Source organism: Ranitomeya imitator, chromosome 1 (genome assembly GCF_032444005.1).
Source record: "Ranitomeya imitator isolate aRanImi1 chromosome 1, aRanImi1.pri, whole genome shotgun sequence".
NCBI lineage: Eukaryota > Metazoa > Chordata > Amphibia > Anura > Dendrobatidae > Ranitomeya > Ranitomeya imitator.
This window is the reverse complement of record NC_091282.1, coordinates 1184232017-1184244930: the sequence shown is the minus strand read 5'-3', so window position 1 is coordinate 1184244930 and position 12914 is coordinate 1184232017. Positions and strand designations below refer to the sequence as shown.

The window sequence follows — 12914 nt, the reverse complement described above, 5'->3', positions numbered from 1 at the left end:
TCGGCTTATACTCGAGTATATACGGTATTCGCTAAAAGATAAATAAGTACCAAAAATAAAGGTCAATAACAATCTAACATATATATATGTATGAATATATAGTACCTTGTATACACTTGTGTAGTTTCCACTGGAGGAAATATCGCCGGTACGGTTTAAAAGGTTTTCATGGGGAATCCGAACATTGTGAAACATTGCAAATCTGTAAAGATATAAAAAGGAATAACTAAATAAACATATACTGTGTACACTATGTATTGGTAGCCATAAAGTTAAAAGCATGCCTGCTGTTTCAGGTGACTTCCGAATAAGCAGTCGTGTGCGAGTGAGGAAAAATACTATTTCTGACCATTATATGAAGTATGTCCTGCATTTCTCACCCTTTTTCCCCTCTTCCATCTTTCTTTCTAATTTACAGTCGTCTTTGAGCTAGTGGGGGGAGAACAGCTGCTATGATGTCTCCCACTTGGAGACAGAGGAGATTCCTGCTCTGCCATTTCTATGTAGCACATTTGCAGAACCAGTGATAGAAAGAAGGACATTTTACAGCAGTACTTAACAGTGTAGCTGTGATTCCAGCTCTGTGGTGAGATAAATCCTTACTAGTGGGCAATTGTGCCATTTCTTTCTTTTTTAAAAAATATTATCTTTATTTCTCAAAAAATTTTTAAGGAATAATAACAGTCATAAGGCACACATGTGCTGCAGTAGAACAGTAGAAACAATAACAAAATAAAATGGTCATACAGAACACAAAATATTGCTTGAACATTGAAAACATGAAATCCTTCCAAAACAGTAGAGCTAAAAAAAACATTGTAGTGCCGGATGAGCCTTTCCCTAATAACAAAAAATAAGATAAAAAAAAAAAGAGAAATGAAAGGAAGAAGGGGGAGGGATGTGAGGAGTAAGCCGAGTAGTCGGGACAAAATGAATAAAGGAATGTAGGGGAGGGCGTGGTGGGTGAGTAATCGGTCGTCCGCTTTTCCCAACCAGGGCCCGATATTCATCAAAGGTTCTAAATTTCAGCCAGTAAAACAAAGTCTTATAAAAATGCTCATATCGATTACTGACAGTAGAGGAGAGTTCCTCCATCAGAATTACTTCATTCATTTTAGAAAATCAGAGGGAAAAAGTCATTAGAGTCCTCTTTCCAAATCAAGAGAATCCAAAAACGAGTTGTCGTAATTAGGTAAATCAAAAAAGAATGCGTCTAAATTTTCAGAGGGATGTCACAGCGATGGAAAAGAAGGAGAGCTGGATTCAAGTCCGAGGCCAGATCAGTGGTCCTACATTTCACTGGCTGCATGTTTTCCCTAAAAAAAATGGTGAGATGTTTACAGGACCAACAAAATATGTAGCGTATCCCCTTGTTCCTCCCCGCATCGCTCTCACATGGGATTGGCATCTGGGAAGATGGAATGTAGGCGAGTTCGGACCCTATACCACCGCGACAGTATGGAAACGAGAGCAAATGGATATGTCATGCAGCTGCAGTGCAGTACAGCGCAACCTTCACCAGGGGGAGTTTTATAGGGACGCGGGACTGCACACACTGAGCAGCTGAACAGATGCCACCTAGTGGCAAGAGAGTGGTCAGAAAAGCCGAGTCAGGGCACAAGATAACAAGTCAGTACAAAAAGGATTAAAACAGAAAGGATAGTCAGGACGTAGCAAGAGATCAGTAAACCAGGTCAAGCAAAATACGGTACAATAGGGACAAATCAAGACAGAGTCAATAGCCAAGCCAGGAGGTCAGAATCAGAGAATCAAGCAGAACAGACAAACGCAGGGAAAGGGCAGACAGAGGGGGATAACAGATACACGACAAGTCAGGGTTGACAGCAGGACAAACCAAGGGTTTCCAGAATCAGGTTCACAAGCCGAAGACAGAACTATAACTGACACTGCCAGCAAGATTCATGGGAGCTAAATAGCAAACCTGAACCCAGAATGAGGCAGAGCAAAGTTAACCCTTGACATGATCCGTCCAAAAAAGGGCAGACACTAATAAACCCTGGAACGGATCATGACAGGATGATTTATGTGTTATAGTAATAATACGCCTCCATTGATCCTTTGATAGGGATATGCCCAAGTCACCTTCCCATTGAGTTTGAAAATGAGGGGTAGGTGGGTCGAGGGGTTCAATCAGTAAGAAGTATGAGAAAAACAGGTTCCGTGCCCGAACACGCGGTTTAAAAGGTCGTTTTGTCGTCATTATAGAAAGGTCTGGGGTGGAGTGATTGAAAAAAAAGTGGGAATGCTGACCATCTATCCAAGCCTGGGGCAAAAAGGGAGATTAAACTGCGCTATTTCTATGTCCCTCCTGCTTTGCGCCTCCTTCCTTCCCTCTCCATAGACATTAGTAGGCAGCAGTAATGTGATCACTCAGTAAACCTAGCAATATGCCTGGCTTTGAGCATGACATTTTAAATATATTTCAGAGTGAATAATGGCTTTAGGCATCAGAGGGAGGAAAAGAAGTGGCTCATACATGGAGAAAGCAGATGATATTATAGTGAATGTGGTCCGTCTGGTGTCATTTGTATCCATCATAATGTGTTTCTTTACTGACATTTCTTTACTCTGTTCCTATTTTAGAATGCTAATGTGAATGTAGCCTAAATAGTTTTCATTACAACCAGTCCTGGACCTAGGGTAGGGCTTTCCCTAGATACAAATCCATCCTTACAGTTCTTTCTGCTCCCTCTCCCTTTTCTCACTGTTAGAGATAGCAGGAGGAAGGGGTTGTACACATATCTACAGTTAAAGGAGATTATAGGCTACAGATCAGGAGGAAATAAGTGCAGGATAGAAGCTAGATGCACACAGAGCTCGAATCCAGCCTATATTGCAGTGAGAGACAATCCCACAATATCTGAAACTTGGAGGAATGAACCTGGCAGACAGAAACATAGCGTAATTGTATTAACTAAAGGTAAGCAGTAATCTACATGCAAAAAAATCTTTATATCCACAGTTTTTAAAGATTTCCTCAGTAAGGTCTCCAAGCTTCCAAACATTATTTACATAACGGAGAAGTCCGACAGCCAGGCGTGGACGAGAAAAGTATTGCACAGTACAACAAAAAAAAAGTTGGCAAAGTTCCTGGGATTTATTTTGAGCTCTCGATTCTAGTAAGAGCTGAAGGTTTGTTTTATCTTGGCGTTGGTGTGTTACTAAACTCTGCCGAATATTTACTGCTGCCATAAATATTTATGGGAGCAGCAAAATGAATGAAACTATGGATACATGATGGGTAACCACCCGAGCAGAGATCTATCACACAAGGAAGCCGATACGAACGTTCCTATAAACAAAGGCAAGCAAAATGGCGATTCCTTAATTGACGCGCCCCAAACGCTGCACTCACTCCTGACCTATATACGCGATTCTATAAGATGCACGACTAATACCGTACAGCATGTCAGACTGTAAAACAACGGTTTATGTCACCAGCAATCTCCCATTATGTACAGTGTCTAGAAAAAGCATTCAGACCCCGTGAGCGGCTCCGTCTATGGATAGTGGCTCTGCAATTGAGCATTTTGGGGACCGCTGTGGCCGACACCAAGAGCAGCTGATCGGCGGGGGTGCCGGGTTGTCGGATGACCCATCAGACATTGATCGCCTATCTTAAGGATAGGTCATCAATGATATGAGTAATGGACAACATCTTAAATACTAAAACCTTTGGATTCATCAAAGAGTTTGAAAATGTTGCACAATTTATGCAAAAGGCGCAGTTCCTCAATTCGCAAATTTTTTTGTAATTTTAAACAAGCTCTGCCAAGTGGGTGGGGCTTAGCAGTATCAGACAGAAAAACTATTATTTATTCCATTCCATGACTAGAGTATATTTTTGTCTATGGCGCACAGAAGCTCAAAAGATGAACCAAATTTATCAATACTCACACTGCATATAAGAGGCTATGTGTGGGCTCACACTGTATATAGGAGGCTATGTGGGGGCTCACACTGTATATAGGAGGCTATGTGGGGGCTCACACTGTATAAAGGAGGCTATGTGGGGGCTCACACTGTATAAAGGAGGCTATGTGGGGGCTCATACTGTATATAGGAGGCTATGTGGGGGCTCATACTGTATATAGGAGGCTATGGGGAGGCTCATACTGTATATAGGAGGCTATGTGGGGGGTCATACTGTATATAGGAGGCTATGTGGGGGCTCATACTGTACAGCACATAGAAGGTTATGTGTTATTACACTGAATATAGGAGGCTATATGGGGGCTCATACTGTGCAGCACATAGAAGGTTATCTGTGGGCTCATACTGTATATAGGAGGCTATGTGGGGGCTCACACTGTATAAAGGAGGCTATGTGTGGGCTCACACTGTATATAGGAGGCTATGTGGGGGCTCACACTGTATAAAGGAGGCTATGTGGGGGCTCATACTGTATATAGGAGGCTATGTGGGGGCTCATACTGTATATAGGAGGCTATGGGGAGGCTCATACTGTATATAGGAGGCTATGTGGGGGCTCACACTGTATATAGGAGGCTATATGGGGGCTCACACTATATAGGAGGCTATGTGGGGGCTCACACTGTATATAGGATGCTATGTGGGGGCTCATACTGTATATAGGAGGCTATGTGGGGGCTCATACTGTGCAGCACATAGAAGGTTATCTGTGGGCTCATACTGTATATAGGAGGCTATGAGGGGGCTAATACTGTACAGCACATAGAAGGCTATGTGTGGGCTCACACTGTATATAGGAGGCTATGTGGGGGCTCATACTGTGCAGCACATAGAAGGTTATCTGTGGGCTCACACTGTATATAGGAGGCTATGTGGGGCTCACACTGTATATAGGAGGCTATGTCTGGCTCATACTGTACAGCATATAGGTTAGGTGTGGTCTCACACTGTATATAGGAGGCTATGTGGGGGCTCATACTGTACAGCATATAGAAGGTTAGGTGTGGGTTCACACTGTATATAGGAGGCTATGTGGGGCTCATACTGTACAGCACATAGAAGGTTATGTGTGGGCTCACACTGTATATAGGAGGCTATGTGGGGCTCATACTGTACAGCACATAGAAGGCTATGTGTGGGCTCACTGTATATAGGAGGCTATGTGGGGGCTCATACTGTGCAGCACATAGAAGGTTATCTGTGGGCTCATACTGTATATAGGAGGCTATGTGGGGGCTCATACTGTGCAGCACATAGAAGGTTATCTGTGGGCTCATACTGTATATAGGAGGCTATGTGGGGCTCATACTGTACAGCACATAGAAGGTTATGTGGGGGCTCACACTGTATATAGGAGGCTATGTGGGGCTCATACTGTACAGCACAGAAGGCTATGTGTGGGCTCACACTGTATATAGGAGGCTATGTGGGGGCTCATACTGTGCAGCACATAGAAGGTTATCTGTGGGCTCATCTATATATATAATTGTCTAAGGGTTTTTCCGTCTGTCTGTCTGTCTTTCTGTCTGTCTGTCTGTCTGTCCTGGAAATCCCGGCTCTCTGATTGGTCGAGGCCGCCAGGCCTCGACCAATCAGAGACCGGCACAGCATCGACGTAGAAATCCCGCGTCTCTGATTGGTCGAGGCCGCCAGGCCTCGACCAATCAGCAACGGGCACAGCGACGATGATGTCATAAAGGACGTAGAAATCCCGCGTCTGATTGGTCGAGGCCGCCAGGCCTCGACCAATCAGCAACGGGCACAGCGACGATGATGTCATAAAGGACGTAGACATCTCACGTTTCTGATTCAGCGACGGGCACAGTATCGACATAGATGTCATAATGGTTGCCATGGCGACGATGATGTCATAAAGGTTGCCTCGACCAATCAGCGACGGGCACAGTCTGCCGCGAATTCTGGAATCATCATTGTCCATATACTACGGGGACATGCATATTCTAGAATACCCGATGCGTTAGAATCGGGCCACAATCTAGTATATATATAATTGCCTAAGGGTTTTTCCGTCTGTCTGTCTGTCTGTCTGTCCTGGAAATCCCGCGCCTCTGATTGGTCAATCAGCGATGGGCACAGCGACGATGATGTCATAAAGGAAGTAGAAATCCCACGTTTCTGATTCAGCGACGGGCACAGTATCGACGTAGATGTCATAATGGTTGCCATGGCGACGATGATGTGATAAAGGTTGCCTCGACCAATCAGCGACGGGCACAATCTGCCGCGAATTCTGTAATCATCATTGTCCATATACTACGGGGACATGCATATTCTAGAATACCAGATGCGTTAGAATCGGGCCACAATCTAGTACTGTATATAGGAGGCTATGTGGGGGCTCATACTGTGCAGCACATAGAAGGTTATCTGTGGGCTCATACTGTATATAGGAGGCTATGTGGGGGCTCATACTGTACAGCATATAGGTTATCTGTGAGCTCACACTGTATATAGGAGGCTATGTGGGGGTTCATACTGTACAGCACATAGAAGGTTATCTGTGGGCTCATACTGTATATAGGAGGCTATGTGGGGGCTCATACTGTACAGCACATAGAAGGTTATCTGTGGGCTCATACTGTATATAGGAGGCTATGTGGGGCTCATACTGTACAGCACATAGAAGGTTATGTGGGGGCTCACACTGTATATAGGAGGCTATGTGGGGCTCATACTGTACAGCACATAGAAGGCTATGTGTGGGCTCACACTGTATATAGGAGGCTATGTGGGGGCTCATACTGTGCAGCACATAGAAGGTTATCTGTGGGCTCATACTGTATATAGGAGGCTATGTGGGGGCTCATACTGTGCAGCACATAGAAGGTTATCTGTGGGCTCATACTGTATATAGGAGGCTATGTGGGGGCTCATACTGTACAGCATATAGGTTATCTGTGAGCTCACACTGTATATAGGAGGCTATGTGGGGGTTCATACTGTATATAGAGGTTCATATTGTATTTAGGTTATGTTTGGTCTAATACTGTATATATGAGGTTATGTACAAAGCAAAGTAGAACGTACAAGCGTTATCCAGCCCCTTATAGCATAAAGATACTGGTATAATGCTGCAGATGGGATTAAGTGGTTCTTCAAAGAGTCTGTAACCTACTCAAAGTTCTAGTCCAAGTCTTTATCTTCCTACTTTTGGCTTGAGGGCTGGACTTTTAGGGTATGTGCACACGTATCTGTGAGGGCTGCGGATTTGATAAATCCGCAGTGCAAAACCGCTGCGTTTTTTTCTGCGGATTTATTGCGGTTTCTATTGCGGATTCCGCTGCGGCTTTACATCTGCAGTTTTCTATTGGAGCAGGTGTAAACCCGCAGCGGAATCCGCACAAAGAATTGACATGCTGCGGAATGTAAACTGCTGCATTTCCGTGTGTTTTTTTCCGCAGCATGTGCACTGCGTATTTCGTTTCCCATAGGTTTACATTATACTGTAAACGCATGGGAAACCGCTGCGGATCCGCATCAAAATCCGCAACGTGTGCACATACCCTTAAGGCTGGAGTCATTGGAACATTGTGACATAGCAGTAAGGAGCGGCAGGACGATTCCTGTACTAAGAGACTGTTGCAAATTGCTCGTAAATGGGGCTGACTGTGGCAGGGAGTAGCTTCTCAATGTCCCATAGCACCATGGGCTATGAGCCAACACTTGCTGAGACTTTTTGCACAGATCCCGATCCCAGACCCCGGAAGAAGGAACACTCTAGGATGGTTGTAGTTGAACAAACCTCCTTTTTTTTTTTTTTTTTTTTACACAGCACGCTCCCTGCATTGTTATGAGCCGTCCTTATACGAAAACACCAGATAGTAGATGTTTAATCAAAACCATTTTCCTAGTTTTTCACCTCTCCAGGCTCACTCTCTAATGTTTTAGTTATCTCTGAGCTAGTGGGTAGTCTCTAAATATGTGGTATACACAGACATGAGGGATATCTGCTCTCCTGTCTCTCTGCAACATAGACAGAAGCAGCATGGAGAAAACTATACAGTAGTACTAGGCGGCATACCTGTGAATCCAGAACTGGGGTGAGATAAACACTTTCTAGACAGCAGCACTGTCTGTACAACTCTCTATCAGCTCGTTCCCTCTCTACCGAATTCAAAAGGCTGCTGTAATTTGATCTTTCAGCGAGTTGAAAGTCTGCGTCTCTCTCCCTGATTTACAGTTCTCTCCGAGTTTCTAGATTGTCTCTAAATGTGCAGAACACACAGACATGAGGGAATTCTGCTCTCTTGTCTCTATTGAGAAACCGCAGCAGAATGGAGAACATTATCCAGCAGTCATGAGCATTGTGGCTGTGAATCCAGCACTGTGGTGAGATAAACACTTACTAAACAGAAGCAACGTCTGTATATTTCTCTTTATCTGTTTCTCCCTCCTCTCTACAGATACCAATAGGCTTCTGTAAACTTGTGAGTTGTCGCTAAATAGACAGTACACCTAGAAATGAGGGATTTCTGATCCCCTGTCTCTATAAAGAAGCAGCAGCAGAATGGAGAATACTATCCAGCAGTACTGAGCAGTGTAGCTGTATGTGAATGGTCCGTCCTAATTATGAACAGCCATGTTGTAGCTAACAGCCATTTTGGACAATCAACTCACTTTTTTTTTAAAAAGCTGAGGCTCTCCCCAGAATAAAGGTATAAAATTATAAAATGACCTCAGTGTCATTATTAATTATGGATGGAGTCCAAGGAGACTAATTGGAAAAGCCACAGGAGACTGTGATAGGCTAAAAGCAGTAATGTCAGTAATGAAATTGGGGAATTCTAGGCCATACCCATTAATGCTGTCATGTTGTGTCATTGTACGCTTTGTTCTAAAATGTATATGCCTTATGCCGCAGTATGTAGATTCCTTCGTCTAAACAGACTAAACAACAGCAGAACCACCATCTTTCTTTATAAGCTCCTCCCTCCAGATACATATAGGCTGTAAAGCGATCCTTCAGTGATTTGAAAATCTGTCTCCCCTCTAAAATATGCAAATTGCCTCTTCAGAAAGGAAGAGGACTTGAACTCTATAGCACCATAGAGTTCTGCTGAGTAACTGATGGCACTATTGAGTTCACGTCCTCTTCCTTTCTGAAGAGGCAATTGGTATATTACTTTTCCCAGAGAAACACTGCATGGCGAATAAGCCTCACCTTGTCATGCCAGAGCCGATATGTCACTCTCCACAAGGTCAAACACTTCTCCTCTCTAAAGACAGATTATAGGAGAATATTAGAGTGACAGACGAGTTAAGGAGGTGGAGGGAAGTGGCTCATAAGTGGATAAAGAAGCTGATTTCTCGTATAAGATGTATTACGAAGTCCCTTATGTTCGCTTGTACTATTCATTTATGCAAAGTATTGATTCGATGGTGAGCACGTAACGCTATACAGTGCTTTTTTATGATTATGCTTTGCGTACAATGCTGAAATAATTATGAGCAGCCTCTTAACCTGCTCCATCTGACATAACAGGTCTTAAAATATTCTGGGTGCTTTTCAGATGAAGTAACGAGCGGATAATTAGAACAATACTGTGCGCCGACTGCAGGGCACGTTCCCATACACTTGGCGGATGACATGAACGGGCGTGGAAAGGTTCAGCTCCGTGAAATGCAAATAAACCACAGAAAATTCAGACGTTGCGAGGTTCCATCGTGTGCAGATTAATGTTCTGTCCTACAAGAACACAGTGAGCCCCGACTCACGAGGACTTGTGTTTTGTACGTCAGTCTTAACGGTGGGAGCACTGGAGTAAAATGAGACGCTGCTTTGATGCTTCAAATCTGCAAAGAAATTATTAGCAGCGTGTGCATGAGGTTTCAGAAATCTCACTCGCTTTGCAGGCGCTGGAAAACTTTTACTTTTTTTCGGCAGTAAAAAAAAAGTGCTAAAAAAGCCAGGGCTGTGGAGTCAGAGTCGGAGCCCATTTTGGTGGAGTCGGAGTCATGGAAATTGAGGAGTCAGAGCTGGAAGGTTGGCTTACTGACTCCTCAGCCCTGTCAGGGATGTGGAGTCGGAGTTGTGGCATCAGAGCCCATTTTGGTGGAGTCGGAGTCATGGAAATTGAGGAGTCGGAGCCGCAAGGTTGGCTTACTGACTCCATAGCCCTGTCAGGGATGTGGAGTCGGAGTTGTGGCATCAGAGCCCATTTTGGTGGAGTCGGAGTCATGGAAATTGAGGAGTCGGAGCCGCAAGGTTGGCTTACTGACTCCATAGCCCTGTCAGGGATGTGGAGACGGAGTTGTGGAGTTGGAGCCCATTTTGATGGAGTTGAAGTCGGTGTCATGGAAATTAGGAGTCGGAGTCAGAGTCGAAGGTTTGGCTTACAGAGTCCACAGCCCTGAAAAAAGCACAGTATGTGAACAAGCCTTACGTCAGTTATGGATCCAGACAGGGCCGTATTTGCCACTAGGCACTCGAGGGCACGTGCCTATGGCGGCGACATTGCGGGGGGGCGGCACCTGGGCAAGGATTTTTTTTTTTTTTTTTAAGTTACAAACGCGAACGACGCAAAACCCCGCCCCCCCGCCTGCCTCCCCGCGCCCCTCCCCGCCTCCGCATCCCACCCACCCTCCATGAAGAGAGACGATACTCACCTCCTGCTCCAGCCTCCAGCGATGCCTGTTCTCACCGTCTGTAGCGCGTCCTGAGTGAGCGGTCACATGGTACCGGTCATTAAGGTCATGAATATGCGCATATTCATGACCTTATTGAGCAGTATCACATGACCGCTCACTCAGTCAGGAAGAAGGCGCTGCGGCGGGACAGCGCCAGAGGGATGTCGGCGGCTGCGGCGCGCGCAGTGTGTGGGACAGGCAGCTGAGCTGAGTGACAGGTGAGTATGAGGACGGACGGACGGGGGCGATGTTCTGCAGGGAGGGGGGGCGATGAAGCTCTGCAGGGAGGGAGGAAGGGAGGGGGGGCGATGAAGCTCTGCAGGGAGGGAGGGAGGGAGGGGGGGCGATGAAGCCCTGCAGGGAGGGAGGGAGGGGGGGCGATGAAGCTCTGCAGGGAGGGACGGGGGGCGATGAAGCTCTGCAGGGAGGGAGGGGGGGGCGATGAAGCTCTGCAGGGAGGGAGGGGGGGGCGATGAAGCTCTGCAGGGAGGGAGGGGGGGGCGATGAAGCTCTGCAGGGAGGGAGGGGGGGGCGATGAAGCTCTGCAGGGAGGGAGGGGGGGCGATGAAGCTCTGCAGGGAGGGAGGGGGGGCGATGAAGCTCTGCAGGGAGGGAGGGGGGGCGATGAAGCTCTGCAGGGAGGGAGGGGGGGCGATGAAGCTCTGCAGGGAGGGAGGGGGGGCGATGAAGCTCTGCAGGGAGGGAGGGGGGGGCGATGAAGCTCTGCAGGGAGGGAGGGGGGGGCGATGAAGCTCTGCAGGGAGGGAGGGGGGGCGATGAAGCTCTGCAGGGAGGGAGGGGGGGCGATGAAGCTCTGCAGGGAGGGAGGGGGGGCGATGAAGCTCTGCAGGGAGGGAGGGGGGGCGATGAAGCTCTGCAGGGAGGGAGGGAGGGGGGGGCGATGTTCTGCAGCTGTCACGGTCCTGTAGAGTTATCGGACATGTTTGTCTTCTCTGTTGGGCGCAGATGGAGCAGATAACGGCAGACGACCCCCATCCTCCGCGGAGTCCCGTCCACACTGGGAGATCCCGCGTCCGCAGTCGCTTGTGCCGGTGTCACCCGCGCGGATCAGCGCCGTCCTCCCGCGGAAATATCCGGTGATCAGACAGCGAGGCTTCTACTCTGATATTCTGACCTATAGCGCCGCTCCTCTGGTGAAAGTGAGTGCAGGCGTCACATGACCGGCAGCCGCGTGCTATACTGCACGTGTCCACGGCTACAGAGCGCTCTGTCCCCGCCGTTCTCCGGTGTCTCCTTGTGCTGCAGCTTCAGCCGCCATTTCCATTATATTGCAGGATGTCAGCGCCGGACCGAGCGTTCAACCGAATCTCCTGAGACAAGTGGACGAGGAGCGCAACACCCCGAAAGGTGAGCGGAGGATACTTGTAACAACCACAGGAAGGTAGACCCCGGCAACCAGATCCAACAGTCACAATAGGAGATGTCACAGCTCACCTCCTCCTCCTCCTTAAAGGGAACCTGTCACCGCCAAAATCGCGGGTGAGGTAGGCACATCGGCATCAGGGGCTTATCTACAGCATTCTGGAATGCTGTAGATAAGCCCCTGATGTATCCTAAAACATGAGAAAAAGACGTTATATTATACTCACCCAGGGGCGGTCCCGCTGTTGGTCCGGGTCTGGCGCCTCCCATCTTCATCAGATGACGTCCTCTTCTGGTCTTCACGCCGCAGCTCCGGCGCAGGCGTACTTTGCCTGCCCTGTTGAGGGCAGAGTAAAGTACTGCATTGCGCAGGTGCCGGGAAAGGTCAGAGAGGCCCGGCGCCTGCACAATGCTGTACTTTGCTCTGCCCTCAACAGGGCAGGCAAAGTACGCCTGCGCCGGAGCTGCGGTGTGAAGACCAGAAGAGGACGTCATCTGATGAAGATGGGAGGCGCCGGACCCGGACCAACAGCGGGACCGCCCCTGGGTGAGTATAATATAACGTCTTTTTCTCATCTTTTAGGTTACATCGGGGGCTTATCTACAGCATTCCAGAATGCTGTAGATAAGCCCCTGATGCCGGTGGGCTTACCTCACCCGCGATTTTGGGGGTGACAGGTTCCCTTTAACACCCTCCCATAGAAGTGAATGGTCCCCACAATACAGTCTGATGTTACTTACATATTACAGTGTCACCCGGGCTCAGTACATGGGGTGTCTCGCCCGTCACTCGGGCTCAGTACAGTCATGGTCAAAAGTATTGACACCCCTGCAATTCTGTCAGATAATACTCAGTTTCTTCCTGAAAATGATTGCAAACACAAATTCTTTGGTATTATTATCTTCATTTAATTTGTCTTAAATGAAGA

General features: G+C 47.3%; 1 protein-coding gene and 1 long non-coding RNA gene across 5 annotated transcripts in view; one reads left to right on the top strand and one right to left on the bottom strand.

Annotated features, from left to right (window-relative positions):
• The window catches only part of ACOX3 (acyl-CoA oxidase 3, pristanoyl), a 127360-nt gene that overhangs the window by 71356 nt on the left and 43090 nt on the right, over positions 1–12914 (bottom strand). For all 4 annotated transcript variants that reach the window (XM_069744766.1, XM_069744764.1, XM_069744763.1 and 1 more), the window contains exon 8: positions 106–202. In XM_069744766.1, coding sequence (XP_069600867.1) covers positions 106–202 — 97 coding nt within the window. The remainder of the gene's footprint in view (positions 1–105; positions 203–12914) is intronic.
• LOC138658347 (uncharacterized) lies at positions 10752–12026 on the top strand. The gene is made up of 3 exons (XR_011317460.1): positions 10752–10820; positions 11569–11762; positions 11898–12026. It is a non-coding gene; the product is annotated as an uncharacterized lncRNA (long non-coding RNA).